This window comes from Calidris pugnax, unplaced genomic scaffold, assembly GCF_001431845.1.
Source record: "Calidris pugnax isolate Ruff unplaced genomic scaffold, ASM143184v1 scaffold39, whole genome shotgun sequence".
NCBI classification, from domain to species: Eukaryota; Metazoa; Chordata; class Aves; order Charadriiformes; family Scolopacidae; genus Calidris; species Calidris pugnax.
The window spans coordinates 8160707-8181096 of record NW_015090828.1 but is presented as its reverse complement, the minus strand read 5'-3'; the positions used below and the strand labels follow the sequence as shown (position 1 = coordinate 8181096).

General features: G+C 41.5%; 1 protein-coding gene and 1 long non-coding RNA gene across 4 annotated transcripts in view; one reads left to right on the top strand and one right to left on the bottom strand.

Annotated features, from left to right (window-relative positions):
- Positions 1-11733, bottom strand: part of CCAR1 (cell division cycle and apoptosis regulator 1) — a 32739-nt gene extending 21006 nt beyond the window's left edge. For 2 of the 3 annotated variants that reach the window (XM_014940490.1, XM_014940492.1), the window contains exons 1-8: positions 11642-11733; positions 10608-10726; positions 3978-4150; positions 3270-3314; positions 2542-2574; positions 1312-1505; positions 537-651; positions 260-452 (exon numbers count right to left, since the gene is read on the bottom strand). In XM_014940490.1, coding sequence (XP_014795976.1) covers positions 260-452; positions 537-651; positions 1312-1505; positions 2542-2574; positions 3270-3314; positions 3978-4150; positions 10608-10680 — 826 coding nt within the window. In that variant the 5' untranslated portion in view covers positions 10681-10726; positions 11642-11733. The remainder of the gene's footprint in view (positions 1-259; positions 453-536; positions 652-1311; positions 1506-2541; positions 2575-3269; positions 3315-3977; positions 4151-10607; positions 10727-11641) is intronic. The other variant, XM_014940491.1, reaches the window with a different exon arrangement.
- Positions 11734-12114: 381 nt separating this feature from the next.
- Positions 12115-20090, top strand: LOC106887109. Its single transcript, XR_001411801.1, has 3 exons — positions 12115-12179; positions 13086-13164; positions 19961-20090. It is a non-coding gene; the product is annotated as an uncharacterized LOC106887109 (long non-coding RNA).
- Positions 20091-20390: the final 300 nt, after the last annotated feature.

The following is a 20390-nucleotide window of genomic DNA, read 5'->3' as shown; positions in this document are numbered from 1 at the left end:
AACTGCATTGAATTTGCTTTCAGATTATGAAATCTCCATATGAACAGGAGTCCCTGGGGATTTCACTAACCAGGGAATTCTTGAGCTATTGCGGGCAACGTGCCTTGCACACAGCTGCCAGAAGATGCATATTCAAACCGAACATTCGATAGGGTCCTTTCTGTATTATTTCAACTACAGCCTTCTGAGTAACAAAAAAGTACTAAAGCACTAAAAAGTCCAGAAGGACTGTAACAAACTTTGTGTACTGAGGGGGCACCTTTCTGCTGTGGCTGCTGCAGTAAGGGCTGAGGCTGTGTCTGAAGCAGAGGCGTGATGGAAGCTGCTGATATCTGTGCCTGCAAGAGGGACTGTGGCTGCGGCTGCGCCTGAACACCGAACGCCGTCTGCTGCGCGATGGGCTGAAGAACTGCCGGAGGCGTCTTCAGTAACGGCTGAGCTTGTGTCTGGTTCTAACAGCAGAAGAGAAAACGAGTTGTGAGTGAGCCCAAAAGAGAAGCACTCAGGTCCAAGTCACACTGGGTAACCTCGTATACCTGATTCGGAAGCGTCTGGATCCGTTGTGCGTTCCACTTGAATGGCATGTTCGGGTTGTAAGTAGCTTCTACCAAAACTCGGTCACCAACCTGTGGTGTCTTTCCTTTAACAGCACTGCAAACATCACAGAAAACATAGAGTCTTATTGAGCTAGTTTTACCTTTGCAAGTTAAAGTTGAGAGAAAGTGCATAGAGTTCATCAGGTGTCTTTCCTTTAACAGCACTGCAAACATTACAGAAAACATAGTCAGAGTCTTATTGAGCTAGTTTTGCCTTTGCAAGTTACATTTAAAGTTGAGAGAAAGTACATAGAGTTCATTTCGAAAAGTTTACAGGAATCTACAGCATCTACCCCAAATTCAGTGAAAAGTACTACTTGTTTCAGTTCAGAGTATGCACAGGAATTTAATTCCCGTCTTTGGCCCAAAAGCAGGAGTTCCCTAAAGAGTACTGAGATAAGATAGGCAAATAGCAAGTTATATGCACTCAATCACCCACAAAATTGGCAATTTCATATTATAAGAAGCTTAATACCTTCTGAATCCCCCACCTTTGGGTTTTGCTTCAAGAAAACTCAAAAATTCATGAAAAGGAACTTGGATCTAGTGTCTATTAACTTATTTGACCATCTGACTTTCAGTGCTGATACAAAAAAACATACTAACTGCAGGCACTATCAACGGAGTCACAGAATTAGAACGCTATAATCTAAACCTTTTATTTAGTGAGGGTATCACGGATTACACCTGTAGCAAGTATCTATTTACATCTTACCTAAGCTGAAAAAAGACATCTTCATCCACAAAACCGAACGTATCATGTAGTTTAGTGACTACTCCAGTGAAGACCCGCTGCTTTTGTGGCTGGGTTTGCTGCTGACTGGAGCGGGGCGCTGGGTAAGAAACAGTGATCTGGGCTGCGGGCTGAGGAGTAGACAGGCTAAGACTGGTAGGGAGCGCAACAGCTGGCTGTAAGCAAAATAAAACAAACTATAAATCTTACAACCGGTTGACAGACCTACAAGGAACAGTTCCTTTACCCACGTAGACAGGAGTTTAAAGTGTCTCTAAAGCGATTATTCTGAATAGAGGTTTTCAGAAAGTGGAAGTTGTTTGGGGTTTTGTTTGTTTAGATTACTTTTTCCTACTTTGAATGAAGACTGGATTGGCTTATCCTTTTCTTTTGAAAAAGTCAACTTCCCCAAAATACGCATGTTGTCTAGCAATAAAATGAAGACTGTTATTGCTTACAGGTAACCCATAGAGTGGATCTGAGAAGACTGTTATTGCTTACAGGTAACCCATATAGTCGATCTGAAGAGGAGAGAAGTTCCTAACTCAGCTAGGAATACATGTTTAGAGATTATTCTCCAATATCCCAGCTGTAGGACTGGAAGTCAGTAAAGGTTGGGGCTAACAACAGCCCTTCCTTAACTCAATAATTCTCATGCTTGCCTTCTTACAAAAGCAGAAAGCAGCAAGATAGTGTAATGAAGTAACCTAATTTTACCCTTTTTTTTAAAAAAAAAGCACATTTAAAAGGTTAAGTGAAAAGGGAAGTAGAGCAACTTACAGTGGGTTAAATGGCTGCGTGTTTTAAACCTGTCAAGCTCAGCAGGATTCTTTTTAAACCTGTCTATACACAGACTGCAGTACTGTTAATGCAGAAAGTTAGATCCCTTCTCAAAGGAGAGAAAGAAAAGATTTTCCCCATTTGTTACTTACTGCAAAACAACTGAACACTTGAAGTTCAAACAAACAAAAAAAAATAATTAGAAGTAATCAACACACATATTCCCTTCCAGATTAAGGAAAAGTGGTTGCCATTAATTTTGGAAATCAAGGCTATGGATATTTTAACATCTGGATAAAATAAACCTGTACCAATAAAATGCCCATTCGTATTAGTTCATTTTACAGATTAAACTACCCAAGATGTCACAAATTTGCACTCTTGCATTATCTGCGTTTGGGGATGAAGACCAAACAATAAAACCAAACTAACCTGAGTTAAAAGGGTCTGCTGAGGTTGCTGCAACTTAAAATAAATAAAGTTATAAATTAATTTTATATGCTTAAGGAAATTGTACAATTTTATCTCCTCTTTACAAGTAAGAGTTTTTGCTTAATCTGAGGCGGTTAATAGTCCTTTGGGGTTTGGTCATTTCAGCAGTTTGCATATGCATTAAATTGTGCTCATGTGGTTAATTTTAAGAGTGTATAATCCAGGTTTATTCCGTAAGCAGAAATGCTGGTGGTTTTTTTGTAACTGAAAGTTAACAGCAATACCAAAAAAAGTTTTGGCAGCTGGAGAAGCTTAGACCTGAAACTTCCACGTCTTTTTGTTCTTTTTCACAATCCCGTTAAGTTCAAAGATCATTAAAAAATGTAAAAGGGAACTTTTTTAGGACAGCATCTTTCCAGCTAAAATTTTCCATCTTTCCAGTTAAAATACATGGCCCTGTTAGGAGCAAAGTTTAGCAGGAAGCGTGTACGCATGGAATAGTATGTATTTTTAAATTTCCTTTTGGAATGAAGGTAGGCAGGCTTCCATTCTGGATACGTCTCTCCAAGTTTATGAACTTCAAGCTCTCTTTCACTACAAAAAAACATTACTTAGTTTCTTTAACAACTTCCCACACAAGGATGGTTTCAGAGACAAATCCTTTAAGACACACAACCAACATTATTTTTAAAGTTATTTGTGATGTACACAGTAAGAATCAGACAAACCTGTTGCTGTACACTATAGAGAGTCTGCTGAGGTTGTGAATATTGCTGAAACAGATAAAAGCAAAATATCTCATAAACAGGAAGTATTTTTATCCCAATAATACCAAATACAAGTTATCTGCTAAGCAAGTTTTGAACAGATACTTTTCACATTTAACAATTCTAATAGAAAACATAACTAACAGTATCAACATATATTACTTTCATGAAAAATATTCTATACTTTAAGTGGAGTCTGCTGTACTGTTCTTAACTAAAATCAGCAATTTTTGTTAAGCTTGACACATATACGGTATCTAGGGCACAGTATGAAATCATGCAAAATGTTATTAAGGATACATATAGTGATGGGAGATACTTGAAACTTGAGATTCTCAGTTTAGTTGCAGCAAAACTCCTTTTCCCAAAAGGCTTTCCATACCTAAAAGTCAACACCTCCATGGCCAAAATTCTCACCTTCACAGATTAATACAACTATCAAAAGGCTTTCCATACCTAAAAGTCAACACCTCCATGGCCAAAATTCTCACTTTCACAGATTAATACAACTGATAGCTGCAGACCTAAAATCCCACTGTTTTTCAAAGAGATTTATATTGCAATGTTCACCATTTTCCACTATGCTTTTCTCCTGGATACTTTAGCTTTACAAAGCCACTGTTTCATATTGTTAAAGTTCACGCAGTCAAGAGCAAATGCTCCCTTTACCTGCTGTAGGGCAGCTGCTGCAGCTGCAGCTTGCTGCTGTAATGCAGCTGTCTGGGTGAGCTGGTAGTTGGTTGGTGTCTGTGTGGTAAGGCCGGCTGCTGCCAACGCCGTCTGCTGGGTGTATATTGTGGGAGAGGCTCCCAGCAGCGACGGCTGCTGTACACCGAGAGCAGCTGAAAGAGAACACACACACACAATAAGACTAAGCAACTCCAAACAGCTGAGGTTTCCCACAGTTGCACTAGACAGAGCACGTGATGCTTCATTCCCCAGTCTAGCTCAGGAAGTAGATCAATTCCAAAATTCAAGACAAATAAAGGATCACACCTCACTAGCCTCTCTTCTAAATTCATTTACAAATAGTACACGCACAGGTACATACACCACTTAATTTCCTTCTCTCTAGTTGCTTGTGATTTTACAGCTCTAGTAGTTGTCCTCCCCATCTGCACCCACTCCCAACACATACACCCACTGTATTCTTTTTTGAATATATTTCAGGTTTTGGATGAGCCAGATAAGAATTGTTTTTCTGCTCTGTACATTAATTAATACGTTTCATTCTATCTGAGAGCAAGACAAATCGTTACTGTAATAGCAGCTATGAAACAGAGGCTTATGGAACGCGTCCTCTGAAAACACACAAGGCTTCACTTCACTCAGTGCTGTCTTTGTCCCCCCGAGAGCTGGATTTTGTAGATGTGGGGGCTGGTAGAGAAGGAACGGCCTTCTAACAACAGGGAGTTTAACTGGTCCCCATGTATAAAGGGATGAAGTTGAGCTCTCTCCTTTTCTTACTAGGAAAGGTTTGTGCTGCCCAGACTCAAACTGCCCAGAAGGAAAGATTAGTTTATTTTGTTGTCATATCAGCTTTTAATTCAGTGCAGAAGATAAAGCAAATCACGAGGAGCAGCCATCCATCTACATGCTATGCATCTTATGCATGGGATAATTCACAACAAGGTATGCTTAAGCCCTATGGACAGAACTTTTAGGGACACAGAGCCCTACACAATGCAAATCTGAGTGAAGAACTGCAACCATATCTGGAAACCTGCTCCCTCTTTGCCAGAAGTTTTAAAAGAAGTTATCTGCAGCTGCATGATCCAGTATCACTTCATTAAGCTATCAGTCTAGTCCACGTGTTTAAATAAAACCAAAGGGAAACTCAGCAGAGAAACATATTGCCAGCAAAAACAGGTCAGCCAGCCACCTTCAGAACTGAAGGGCACTCAACTTCAACAGGGTTTCTTTCTCTTGCAAAGCTATTAAAGAGGCACAAGGAAATGAAGACCAGATTTAGAGCATTCTTCCTGCAGAGTTTGTGCTCCACACCATTCTTACGGATCCAAAATGAAGCTGCCATTCCTGACCCAGGGACGCAGTAAGAGATTGCTTGTAGCTGGTGATCATCGCCGTACAAACAGCACAGGAAACTGCTGTAACCAACTCAACAGATGCTGAACGAGGTAATCCCCTCTACCACACTGTTCTTCCCAGAGGAGGACAGTCTTCAGAAAACAAGTTGATGGCACTGATCATCTCGCAGTTTTGGAATGAAACATGAATGCAATATGGAAGCCACAGTGAAAATAATCACCATCAAGATGAACTGCAAATATTGTCACATAAGTATTCCAAAAAGTAATAACATTTTAACAAGGTGTTTTAACAGCAAGATCAAGCATTCTAAAGCACTGCAAAACTGCAGTATTTCAAGACATTTTCCTCTAGGTAATCCCAACATTTGGTTCTTCAGAAGCCAAGCAAGCCACGTCTGGGGCTTCTCCTCTGACAGACCCTCCATTCTCTTGATCCTCTTGCCTCCTGCTTGTCCATCAGCTCCAATCTGAATGCATGTTTTTGACCATGCAGAGGCACACTCTCATCTGGAACCTCACCAATGCCTCACGTAACACCTTAAACAGACCTTTACATCTAGTGAAAATGCTTTGCTGATGCATGCTGGTACAACTTTCATTTTTTTTGGCTGCATTACTTTGCTGGCTCACTCAAAGCAAATGACCAATGCATTAATCTTTCTCCTCTTATTTCCACACGCTGAGCAGAAATTCCTGTTAGTGCTTAAATCCACTTCACGCTATTATCTCTGAACGTGTTTGACTACACCAGCTATTGGCAGTCAGTCTGATGTTCTGTTCCAATGTTGTACCAACACAGGGGGATGGCGTTGGGAAGTGTCATCAAGCAAGTTTCACAAGTTCTCTCTTTATTTTTTGTACCAAGGATACCGGCAAAAATATTAACATGCTTGCTCCCAAAACCAGATCTTAGGGTTCCTGCTCTCTTCAGTTTCCACTAGGATCACTTCCCTTCCAGCATAAACCATAATTATCTCAAACAATTCCCAGCCCACTCTAAGACTCTTGTTCCATTTTCATACATTAAGAAAATCAAATAAATTAATTTTTTGCCACCTCTACCATCACTTTACGAGCCTTTAATATTAAGTGGGTATCATGTCATCTAGATCAGCACAGATCAACTTACTAACACTGGGCAAAGACAAAAGACTGCCGAGATCCCCTCACAGGCTAACACCTGTAGGAACAAGTTTTCAAAGCCGTATCTTGTTCTTACAGATTTGCCCTGAAGTGCTCCAGGAGTTTAATTTGACTACCTTTCATCCATGTGCTCATCTCTGTCAAACAGGCTCTGATTAAACAGGCGACTGTGTTTGTATTACTAGGTTTTTTTGGTAATTATCTCAGTAAGTACAGTGACGGAGATGCCCTCCTTCAAATGCAGTCCAAGCATCTTCCACCCGCACCAACTACTGCATGGCACAGCCATCCACAAGGCCTTGGATAGAAACTGGTGTCCTAGGCTGCTCAAGCATCTTTTGAGGTAACAGAAATTTCCATTGTGGCAAATAAAAACTCTTCTCTTCTTGCTTCTTCTGAATTCCAGAGGCCCCTTAAGATTAGCGAAACATTTTCAAAGTAAGTAGCTACTTATAACTGCTTGGGAAGTGATGTAGATTTGTGAGGATTACAGTAAAGGAGTACCCTATCCAGGGCTTTGGACACTTTTCACAGTTGTTAGAAGCTGTAAGTTTGGGTCCTTGGGTTTTTAAGTTTCTTCAGGCTTAACAGACTTGCAACTCAATGCTATACAACCTACTCAAAAAAAATTTATATCCGTTTAACAGGCATACAATAGAGTAGGCTCAGTGTATTTGTCACAGGACATCTGTTTACAGCAAGCCAGCAAATTGTGGATCAGCCATTTCTCAGTGGCTCTGAGATGCACTACATGCTTTCCCTGTTTGTACACTTTTCTTTAGTCACCTCACTGGGTGATAGCAAGATTCTGAGCTTCAGGCACTTTTGCTTTCATCAGGTACCCAATTCTTCACTCTAATGTAATGTAGTGTTGCTGTCTTTGCTATATCAAGACTTATCAGCCAGAACATGGCATAGCTAGGATCCCTGCTTAACTACAGCTCTACGAAAATGGGCTTCACTGTGCAACCAAAAATCTTAATCCTAAAAACGGCATATGCCAAGTGCTGTGATACCAACCAAAGACATGTCAAAAATTAATAGCTGATAGAATAGGAGGGGATTCTCCTTTGCAGGCATTCCAGTAACTTGCATATCATTAGACAAATTAAAAGTACAAAGAGTACATACAAAAAGCAAACTGTGCTATCTAGGAATTTTTAAATTTTCAATTTCTTAAATTTTAGTTTTCTGTAGTAGCCGCGATTTAAGTTATGCTTTGACAATGCTTAACTGGCACAGCAGGGACTTTATTCTGGTTTTAGTCATGTGACACACAAAACCACAAGAGAAGTAGAGGAACAATTTCACTGTATTACAAGTAGGAGTCTCTCTTCATGCATAAATCTTTGCTGGCACCTGGAATTACCCATCTCTCTCCCAATACCACAGGCACAGACAGTAATTAGTAAGCTAGCCCAAAGGGATCCCAGGAACCCTTCATTACACAACATGACATTCTACAACTACCTTAGAGTGTCACACCTTAACTCATATACTCATTCTTCACCAGGGATGGCTAAGACAGCATCGAAGTCAACAATACACAAAAAAACCCCAACCCCAAATCCCCCCACAAAAAACACACACACAAACCCAAACCCCCCTCCCCCCAAAACCTGAAATTACCTTTTTGCAATTGTCAAACTGGGTTTCTAGCACCATTACTCACCATGTTTGACAACAGTTTAGGAAAATGCAATATATTGTGTTGCTTGTGTTAAAAAACTCAAGATCTCTTTCCCCCGTACCCAACTACCCTGATGCTTTGGAGAAGGAACATGACACTTATATAAAAGCAGATGGCATTCATAAATACATCTAACACTTTTTGCCAATCCTCTGAAAACATGTAAGAGTTTGGTAATAGTAGTTCTTTTAAATCCAGGAATAAACATTGAGCTTCACAAGGGTAAGCCAATCTGCATGACTTCTTGAGCGCAGGTGAGGAGCAGCACACGCTGGTCAGCATGCCTGAGCACTGACAGCATCTCTGGCTCTTCATCCAGCAAGCAACCTGGCAGGACACTCACAGCTTCATGTTGAAAGGTGGCTACTTAGCTGCAGCTCAACACTAAATGCTGCTCTCCAGCCCTCAGGAGGGCCAAAGAGCACTGCATGCATCTCAGAAGAAGTTTCTGTGCTCTGTACTATAAAACAGCACTGCCAACAATTAAAAAAAAATAACAAAAAAACCACACACACCAAAAAAAAACCAAACAAGGGACGACGTACACAGGTACAAAAACAGCAGTTGCATGAAAGAACCCAGAGGACTGGATTCAGTAGCAGAGACGGGGAAGAGGACACAGACAGAGATTGTGCATTGCAGCAGAATAGGAAAGGATTGCACAGAAGGATGCAGGGAGCTAAATGCTTTCAAGAAATACTGGAGAGAAGATGGCACAGTGTGAAGAGTGGCACCAGAACAGTAGGAAGGCAAAACTGGAACCAAATGTTAGCCTTTAACAGCTCTCATGTCTGAGTCAGGTGATGCTGGATCAGATGAACAGCTAAAACTCCCTGGAGACACTGTCCTCACTGAGCACGTGAGAAAACTCACAGCAACTGATGCTGACTAGCCCTACCCCAATTAAATGTGGCACTTAATTTAATTTAAGGAGGCTCAGAAGTAGGCTAACCAAAGGCAGAGTCTTAGGAACAGGAAAATGGGTAAGAAGGTGGGGTGTGCTTCTAGTGCCCTTGCTCCATCCACATCTTCTCCAGGGCCCCCTTCTGGTCCTAGCTCAGTGAGGTCTAAGATGGCTGCCAGCTCCTCCCCTTCAGCAGGTTTCACAGAGCTTTCCCTCTGAAACAGGAGATGGAGGTGGCCCTCGGTCTCCCACCACTGTTTTTGACACACTAGCCATCACATCAGCCAAGAACTGCCCAGATGCTGCCATCCCTTGATCACGCCAAGGTATCACCCAGTCAGGCACAAGAACTGAAAGCAAAGTTTGTGTCTACTTCTTCCCAAGACTCAGGTTGGACCAGTGCCCAAAGGAAAAAAATGGAGATAGAGGAGTCATTTTGGGAAAGAAAACTGAGTCAGGAGAAAAATTTGTTCTTTCTACCCCCACCCAAGACATGCACCTCCAAAGAATGGCAGGCATTCCCAACTTTTCCTAAGCCCTGACACAGGAGGTATGTCATTCAACCTCGTATCAAAGGTGCAAAGGACAACCGTAAAAACCACACAACTCTTTAGAAAGACATCTCTTCAGCAAGGTTACTGCCTACCCTCACATTTTGACATCCTGATTCCTCAACGTACCGCAGCTTTGCTGAAGCCTCTTCACACGGGACAATAAAAATACAGTATTTAGGAAACGCTTTGTATTCAAGAAAAGAACAAAAGGTAGCCCAGAACTGGAAATGGAAGCACAAAGACCCACCACACAGCAAACTTCACATTCTTGTGTCAAGACCTTTCATGCTATAAAACAATGTGAAACGTGAAAACCTAGCAGCTAGGATTTTAAATATGCTAGTCTGCAATTAAATAAGGCTTCTTAGCTAAAACAAAGGAAAAATCATTATCAGGGTGATCCCTTCGGTTATAGGAATCCTTGAATTCTAACTTGACATTAAAAAAAATTAAAATGTACCCCCTCCATAAGCAGCAAATTTCAGAGACATCTTCACTATGTACAGTATGTCCAATATATTAGTAAAGGCAAAATACTTCATAAACATTGATTTAGGCTGCCCGGGAAATGAAACTCAGGCAGCATTTAAAAAATCTGTAATGTCTTATTAGAGCTGTTATTACTTAATCTAGAGCAATGCAATTTGATGAAAGGTGATTTGATTTACACGCCTTTGGATATGAGTAACTTAATATCTTGTTTACTGACCAGGAGAATTGATAAAAATTCACCTGGGATTTTACTTAGCACCCCTTTAAAAAACCCCAACCCGACAGCTAATATTAGGCAACAATCTTTAATGTCTCTATTGTGTGAAAATTTCCCAACTCAAACCATTTAAACACAATTTAAAGAAGTTAATTAGCACGGTGCCACTCTTAGCTGCGTACCCAACCACAGAACCTCCAAATCTACTAGATGTCAGGGTTCAAACATTAGGTGATATGTAAACTGACCTGGCTGAGACACTGCAGTGGCTGTAAACTGAGTAGCCCAAGGGGGATTCTTCTGTCCTCCAAACTGAGCCATGGCGAAAGGCAGAATCTCCCGGGTGTCTATCTTCTATAACTGTAATCTATTAAAATAAAGCGCAGCTACAATCTTTGAAACATATACCATCAGGTTATTTTAATTCTGGGTCAAAAGGAAAAAAAAAAAAAAAAAAAAAGCGCGTTGAAAAATTGGAAGATTATCTTTACACCCCTAAACCTGGTGGGCCACACGCACGGGAAGCGGGAAACACAAAAAAGTTGCAAGGCAAGTTATTACATTTTCCTGAGGCACCACCTTCTCCCTCCCCATCCCCGTCTTAACAATGGGGCCGGCGCTAGTCAACGCGCAAAAAAATCTATTCGGGTGTCCAGCGAAGCCTAAGGGAGAGACCACTCTGCAGAAGGAAGAACTTGTAGTTGATTATTATCATCATCCTCAGCGTTATTATTGCTTTTTTTCCCGGGCTGCGGGCAGGCCGCGGGCCCCTCTCCCCGCACAAGGGCACGCTGCTCCCCGCGCCAAAGCGGCCGGGCCGCCCGCCGCCTCCCCCCCTCGCCTTCCCCGCAACGGTTAGCTTAAAAAACGACTTAAACTCCCGCCTCCGCGCCGCTAAAACCCCTCCTTTTTTAATTTAATTTTTTGTGGTTTGGGTTTTGGTTTGGGTTGGGTTTTTTTTGTGCGCAGCCTCAAATACCCGCCGCCAAAGCGGGCCCGGCCCTCAAGGAGCGAGGAAGGGAAGCGAGGAGGAGGAGGCGGCGGGAGGGTGCCGGGCCTTCCTCCCGGCCCGGTGGCGGCAGGCCGGGCGGGCGGGAAGCAAGCGCCTCCCCGCCCCCCCACCGCGGCCAGGCCGCCGCCGCCCGCTCGCCCCTCCTCACCCTCATCCTCCTCCCGCCGCCCCCGGCCAACAATACAGGCCCGCCCTGCTCCCCCTCACCCTTCACCCCAAGCTCCCCCAGGGTTTCCGCGCCCCCGCCAGGGCCCTTTCCGCCGCCGGTACCTGAGCGGCGCCTCGCCGGAGCCATCGCCGGCCCCTCCGAGCCTCCCGCACCCAGCGCCGCCCGCACCGCGCAGGCGCCGCTACCCCCCCGCCCTCCGGCGGCGGCGCGCGCTGATGACGTAGCGCCGGCCCGGCCGCGTGCGGAGAGGCCGTGAGGGGAGAGGAGGGGCCCCGGCGCCATCTTGGCGGCGGCAGGGAGGGGCGGGTCGGCCGCCATCTTGCAGCTTGGCCTGGCCGCCTCGGTACCTTGAGGCCGCCGCTGTTCGAGCCTCTCCCCCGCCACACAAACGGCTCGGTCTGGGCAGTTGTCAGGCACTTCTCATGGCTGCCTTGCCGCTGTCGGAAACAGCCCTCAGCCTGAGGTGAAGCCACGCGTGAGGCCCTGAGGGCTGATTTTACGCACACCAGCGTTCAGGCTGATGTGGGAGTGGGAGGGCGGCGGGATCACCTGAGGTGAAGGGAGAGTAGACTCAGCAGAGGGACTCATCAAAGCACTAAAGTTGCTTTGAACCAGAAATTGCAGCCAGATGCGATTGCAGTAAGTAGTTCAGCAGTTCATGGGCAACAGTAATTTCACTCTTCTGATGATGTTGTGAAGAGCCTTCCATCCTTTAAGTAGTTTTTTTACACAAGTTTGCTTTGAGGTGAAATACGCTCATGGGATAGTACTTAACGCTTGAGAGTAAAGTTAACAATACACACTGTGAAAACAGGACTTTGGAGTGTTTTATTGTCATTAAAACCAAAGTTAAACAATGGAATAAAATCCACTTGAGAGGCAACAACATTGAGCTCTTGCTTGCAGTGGGGTGGCTGGATTATGTTGTGGGAGAGCAATCAGAGAAAGAAGATGGAGACCACCAAGTGAAGTTAAATTTGTCAGCATTTGGTACTCAGTAGTACACAAAGATGGGTAGTTTTGCCTTAGCCCTTTAAAAAATAGTGGAAATTACATGAGGGTTTAGGTGTTTTACACTGAGAAACATAGTTCTCTAAAGTTTACACATTTTAAACCTTACTCATGTATAACTCCATCCAGTTTAGTAGGTTGACTGAAGCAGAATCTGTACTTTTTAACCTGGAAATAAGATCAGGGGCTAAAAAGGTGAGAGGGCTCTCTCCCACACTATACATGAAAAGGAAAGCGGCAAAATTGTATTAAAGAAGAAAAGCAATTGTCAATGAATGTCCAAATGTTATGATGTGGCTCTGTTCTTCAGTCATTTGTCCCAGGGGCTTCTTATCAGAGGATGCATAACTCTTAGTGATGCTCTCAAAGAAGGCCTTAGAAGCTCATAGGAACCCACAAGCCTGATTTCCTGTACCTCGAGTAGAACATTACTTCGTTTACTTTCTCCATTCCATGTACATATTGCTACTATTAGCTGGCAATTTTTGCCGCTGCCATTTATAGCACACTAATGACTCCTTTTGAATTCTTTAGGTCTCCGTATCCTCTTTTGAAGATAAACCATGCGGTTTTGATGAAGAACAGATGAAATGGAAATCGCAGTGAAAAAAATGTGAGCACTTGTAGTCTTGTTTCTTAAAATAACTAACTCTAGGCGCCCTAAGTGTCTTTTAAGTACCTTTGGACAATTTAATCCAAAATTGATGTAGGGGCAGCAGTCTGAAAGATACGACATTTCTACAAGTTACCTTATAATAATCAGGCATGTTGAGAAAAAGATACAAATTAGAAAGCAAAAATTGTAAAGCATATCCTACTTTCAGCCTTCTTGGTGGTTACAGGAGTTAAGAACAAACTGGGGATACCATGGAGAGAAATTACAATTTTTAGAGCTTATAATCACAACATCATATATATTTTGGTACAATCAGTACATTTAACAAACACGAATGGAAGAGCGCAAAGAAAAAACTTTGATATCAGGAAATGCTACATAGTAGTAAAATGTCATAGTGCAAATAGTTTAGACTTTGGATCTCTGGCCTTCAGTGCTCAGCTGCCTGCCATTCCTTGGGAAAGCCATGAAGTTGATCCATGGCATCTTCCACAGTGGTGTACATGCTCTCTACTAACCAGAGCTTTTCTGGAAATCCCCTTTAAACAGAGGCTCATTTGGTGCTTGGTGAAATACTGTTACTTAAAAAGGTTTAAAACTAACCACTTTCTGTTTGGTTTTTTTTTTTTAAGGATCTGTGACTAAAAGACCTCTCATAAACATCACCTCTTTTATATACAATTATAGAAATAAATACATTTTCCACTGCCACAACAGCACCCAGCATTACTGATTCAGCACTGTAGAAGCAACAGCTGATACACTAAAGAGTATAAACACTGAAGCAGCAAGTAGAAGCACGCTGATCTTGATACTGGGTGCAGGTGGAGTGCAGATTGAGGAGAGGGTATCTCAGGTCTCCAGTGAACACACTGTGTGTTAAAAAAGCTAGCATATGACTTGGTTTGAGATAGAGGAGTTTCTTCATTAGCTCAAGGAATATGAGATCGTAGTGTTTCTGCATATGGTATAAAATGGGGACCTGCACTCATCTTGGTCTGTATCAACGTTTGGCACATTATGTTTGTGGTTTGGTGCAGTATCTCACCTTCAGCTGAGAAAGAAAAAGAAAACCACCCTTGTAATTCATTTCAGAGATACAAATACATTTCCCCTTAGTGAAGCTGAATAATTATTCCAACTTCAGATCCCTGAGATGTTGAAGAAGCAGAAAAATAATCGCATTTGTCATTACACAAATCTTTACTGTCTTCAAAGTGCCCCTAAGTGGTCTCATAACAGTGACTGTATCATAAACTTACCACAAAAGAAAAGTGTGTGCTGCAGGGGTTTTGCAGTGGAAAAGGAGTGACTGGGTATCAGCTGCAAGTAACATTTGTCATTCCCTTTAGAAGTGCCTTTAAGTTATAGCTCACAGCCTTCAAAAAGTAGACATCCTGTTTTTGAAATAAAGTGAAACAAGAAACTGTTATAATGCTTATCCTTCTCTTGAAAATGAGAACATGGGTAAGGCTGGTTGTAAGGAGCCCAGTGCTTCAGAGGCAGGTTCCCCTGTTCATACACCAGCACAGATAGCTTCACTATTACTCTTTACTAAATCATTATTTACACTAGAGTTCAACACCATAATGAATACATTATGACTGAACACCTGTTATATAATGTCCTTTAGACAAAAATAAAGCACTTATCAAACACTTGTACACTGTACAGTGTACACAAATCACTGTACAGCAGCCACAGAGGTACTGTGGTGTTTCCTGCATCAGGTAAACCAGAACTAATCTGAGATATCATAGGTGTCTGCCGTGAAAGAAAAATGGAGAAGAAAATGTGGAAGAGTCTTATTTTTTGGTTGAAGAAAACCAGAAACAGATTTAGCTGTATTCATACTATACATTTATGGGAATTAATTGGAGAAGAAATTATAGAATGGTAATCTTCTAATAAACATAGTTTTGACAATCTGTACATTTGAGAAGACACAAAATTAGCATTTCATACCAAACATGAAGCGACTGCACAGAAAACTAGTAATGTTTAGTAAGTGGTCATATTTTATCTGTCCAGCTAAATGTAAGAGCTTTGCCAGTTACAGGGAGATGGTTATTTTACTCTGTTTTGATGATATAACAACTCCAGTTATGAAAGATCATTGTATTATGTTTTTTTCATATTGTTGTTGGAAATACATTTCTATGCATTCTGCTCAATTCCTGAAATAACTTTCAGATCTACACATTTTATTAGTGGAACCTGCTCTTCGTAGCTGCTGATGGGTTTAAGAGTCACAGGGTGAGGAAGGAAAGGCTTTTATGCTCTACTATATTGGGACAAAATTAGATGGGTTGAGAATGAACTTCTGACAAAGTTTGAATTATAAGTTTAAATATAAATGCCCTGGCATAAATAAAACAAGTATTAATTATTTTTCTGCTAATATGCACCAGGAGCACAGGGAAAGTTTTTAATCTTCATATAAGAAAGAAATCTTTTCCAGTGAGAACAATCAATCACTAGAAGAACCTCCCCAGGGATGTAGTGGAGTCCCTGTCACTGGAAGTTTTCCTTATGCAACTGGACAGGGTGCCAGATCATCTCATCCAGGGTTCCTTTTCCACAAAAGGTGGAACCAGATGATCTGTTGAAGTCCCCTCCAGCCTGGGGTGTTCTGTGATCTGTGAACATCACGTACAATGTATTTAACTGGTAAAGTTCTCTGTTTCAGGAAATTGGTAGCGATTCAGTAAAATTACTTAGATCATGCTTTCAGGAAGCTCAGAGAAGTGAATCTTACCTCTTGGTTATTACTTATTGATCTTGCAAAAGTAGTTGGAGATCCTACCCTGATAAAGGTCCCATTTCTATAATTTTTGTGTAAGAACTTCTACTGAACAGGTTGTTTGTAGATTTTAATCGGAACATTTACCATCCATGGTTAAACAATTGCAGTCTTACAGTACAGAGAAGGGGCAGTACAGTCTGTGCCTCCCCTAAATACTGAATTTCTGTCACATCTCTAGTCTGTTGTATATGTTTGTGAGACTGGATGCGCTTGTAACTATTCCTTTAAATTTAAATTAAGGATAAATGTATTTGACAAGAAGCTGGTCCTTCCTAAGTTCAAGTTTGACCCTGTGTCCATGAGGGCTGAATCCTAGAATATTTTCCAGAGCATCACACAGCTGTCTGCATTGGTGTTATGTGTGGAGGTTTGACCCAGTGAAATTATTAGGGGATTGGTCTTGATACAGCTCATTTTACTACCTCTTATATTCACATCGCTCACATCTCAAAAGAATAGGGGTTTCTGCATTTTGCTGTAGTTTATGCAGATTAAATACAGCATTTAATCTCACTGTGATCTCAGGAAGCAGTACAGTATTTATTTACACTGAATTTAGAAGGTAAATGGAATGAATGTCTTTCCCTGGCATAGAAAGCCCCCTCCTTATTATGGCTGGTAGGTGTTCATAGCTCTAACTTAGCCTTATTTGAATATCTGGCACTACTCCTGGTCCTAAGAGATGGCAGTGCAGGGGGGCTAAGGCATACCTTCACCGAGGAACCCCAGTGAACTCCATTAGAAGAACCAAAAATTAACTCTCAGATAAACTTTAAAGGTCTCTAGAGGTTTACAGAGTGATTTAAAAGGTAGAATGAACATCATGTGTATGGTACAGTTCACATAAATAGTATCCCAGTATATTTCACAAAAGGTTTGTAATTGTCACTGGGATGGCTAAGGGGGATATAACAGGGGATATATGAGAAGGCTGGCTTAGTTCTGAAGAGTGCTGACAGAGAACTGAAAGCTCCATCCTAATGTAGTCATGTCCAAATTGATTTATGAACAAATAAAAATATGTAGAGAAACAGTAGCATTTTTAGGAAAGGATTTGAAATCATGTGGAAAATATATAGACAAAATAGTCTGTTGATAGTACAATGCTGCCCACAGTGGCAGCTGGACAGGACTGGAGAGGACTCTTTAGATGGAAGTGATGAAGGTCTTTTCTAACAGAACTGCTTTAGTGCAGGCAGTGGTTGGTAGTGGCAGTGCAGAGCAGATGAGTGCTATTAAATGGAGCCTTGCTGTTACCTGAACTGTAGTTGTTGGCTGCAGTTATGGCATAAAGCCTTCCACAGCCTCTCTAGTTACATTTTAAAAAAAAAAAAAAAAGCTGAGGTGATATATAAAAATCTTCAGCTAAAAAATTTGGAACACAGGCTAGATTCAAGAGAGACATATTTTGTAAAAAAAAAAAAAAAACTCTTACCATGTTTCTGCTAATAACTTAGAGGTTATTCTAAGGTAAATGGAAGAGTGAACAGATTGTCAGTGGTGCTGGGGGAAATGTAAGCTAAATATCATCTCGGTGCCCTGTTAATGGGGCGACTCACCACTAGTGAGGTAACTTCTGAAAACATTCCTATTTCAGTTCTGAACTCGCATCCCCACACAGAGGTCTCCAGGGTCCATGCTGTTTACAGCGATTCTTCTGCCAAGCCCATGAAAGCTCAGCTTTCATTCAGTTGAACTGATGCTCGGGCACAGTAATTTTACACAACCAACTAAAGAACTTTTCCTAACCAAGTATAAAATACCTTTCTGAATACTCCCACTTGACACTTCAAAATTTAAAAAAACCACCACCATTCTTACGATGTATTACCCTTTTGAAAATTGTTTTGGATAATGTGAAATTTCAGAGAAACACATTTCTTGCAAAAGGGGGAATGTTCTTTTGGAAAATGTAACTGTATCTTTTAAGAATAAATTAATTTCTGAGCTAAAATCAGACAGATTTGGTTCCAAATTTTATGACTTGGTTTTGCTTAACCATTTAACGTTTGACTTTAATCAGAAGTACTTACTTGAGTCTCAGAGTTCTTAGGGGAGGGCAGGATAGCTCTTACCTGGTATTGGTTGAAGGAGAAAATATTATGAATGTTAGTTTAACGTGAGGCTTCTTGTCTAGGGAGACCTAGAATGTTTGGATCATTCCTCATCATTCATGGAAGATAAAGAGGAGCACAAGAATAGCTGCCCTGTGTAAGGGCATAGGTTTTATGGATTCCTTTCTTCTTAACCAAGCTGACTTGTATTTCAGTGCTTTAGGAAAGTCCTCAGTACCCTTAGGAAGGCCCTTTTTTCATGGGTGTATCAGATTTGATTGCGTATACAAGAAAGAATTTCTTATCTATTTCCTTACAATCTTGGGGTAGCCATGCTGTATGAAAGACAGAGTTAATGCACTTGTATAGGCAGGCAATAAAGAAGAGAGATTGGAAGAAGAATCTTGACCACTTTTAGAAGCAGGAGATTGAGAGCTGAGAACCGATTTCCCTTTGCTACTGCTGGCAATATTTAGGCTCTTCCCACAGCAGAGCACAGGCCTCTGAGCTGAGGGCCCTGCAGGCATAATTCCCAGTGCAGTACAGCTGAGTGTAGAGATTGAGAGACTTAACTCACCATGGGCTGTGCAGACTGAGGGTTACAGGAAGAGCAGGGAACACCTTGAGAATTCCTGTGTGCAGTAACAGGCCCAGATAATGCCTCTTTCAGTACAAAAGGGCAAAGGAGACAAAAACTCTAGTATATGCTTAGATGCAATAGAAATTACATGGGAAAGGAATACTTGCCTGTACTCTTGGGGGTCATCCAGAGCCTTGGGCTTGTTGGTGAGCACTCTACAGCAGAGCATTCTTGGCTTTTCTTTCCTTTTTTTTTTTTTTTGACTACATAGCTCATCAGATCTCACAAGAACTACAGCCTAAGGAGGGTGGTTAAGCAGCAGAACACCTGAGCCTCTTGCAGCTTCTTATCCTCATAGAACAGGATAATTTGCAACAGCTCAACAAATCTCAGCCTTAAAATTTGTAGCAGCTGTAACCCAGATGAATCCTTACAAGACTTTCTGTTGTTGTGGAAGTGAGAGCCTATCATAGAAGTATTTGCTTGCTGAAGCATGGGATTAGTACATAATTTCCCTGAAGGGATTCCTCAAGCGAAGGGAGTCAGTCATCAGCATGCAGGAACAGGATCTACACATAAAACAAAGTGGTCACAAGAAACTGAACTGCTGACTTGTTAACCCACAGGAGGCAAATGTTTTACTGTTCTCAGCTGAAAAATAAGGCTAAGTCGTGGTGCTTCCAGCAGCAACTCAGGACGACTTCAGAATCAAACAGCTGAGAAGTGTTACGCAGTTCTGTTAGAAATGAATGGAGATGTGCATATGATATAGTAGGGATTTTAAGTAATTTTTGGCCTTGTGTAAAAAGACATTGACATTTTCAATAATTTTATATAACTGGTGTGTATCATAAAAGCATATGAGTATCCAGAAGTAAGCAGACTGGACAGGGAAGTAGAGACACATCTTAGGAATTGTGCTCCAGCCAATGGTTATTGAAATACCTGGGTTTAAATTTAAACATTTTAAATATTTTTCCAGTGTGTCTTAGATTAAAACCACAGATCAGTATTGGTGGTAATTATTTTATTTTAGACTATCTATCTAGGCAATTTTTTGAACCAAAACACTACTAAGAAGCCCTGTCTTGCTTGTGTTTAAATTACATTTGAATATTCTGCTTCTGATGTAGAGCACTCACAGGAAGGCCTGTATTTCATTTAATACTCCTTTTGAAGATGCAAACTAATATTGTATAATAATATCTAACAACAGTAATCAGCACTAGCATTATCCAACAGCAGTCAAACCCTGCCATTCTATGGCCTTTCTCGGGTATTAAAGCACTGCAGAAAAGTGTAACTGTAGCACTAGGAAAAGAGTTTTATCTTGCTGTGGTGGTTTGTCCCCAGACGGCAGCGAGGACCGTGCAGCCGCCTGCTCACTCCCCCCACGGGGAGATGGGGGAGAGAATCAGAAGAGGGAAAGTGAGAAAACTCATGGGTAGAGCAAAAGCCGCGCACGCAAGCAAACAAAACAAGAAGCTCCTTCACTGCTTTCCATCAGCAGGCAGGGGGTCAGCCGTCTCCAGGAAAGACTGAAAAGGTACTTTGTAAACTTGTAATGTTAACAAATAATGTCGTTTTAATAGATTTTGTAATTTAAGGCAGTAACAGCCTCAGCAATTTAAAAGCAACCAATTGTACTACATCAATATTCTATTACCTTAATTTATATGTCGTCCAATTTATATAAGTTATTATTTTATGTAAGTTTATATAAGCACTGAAACCACCTCCAGGTGTTGAGCTCTACAAGATAAACTCAGGTTTGGCAACCTTG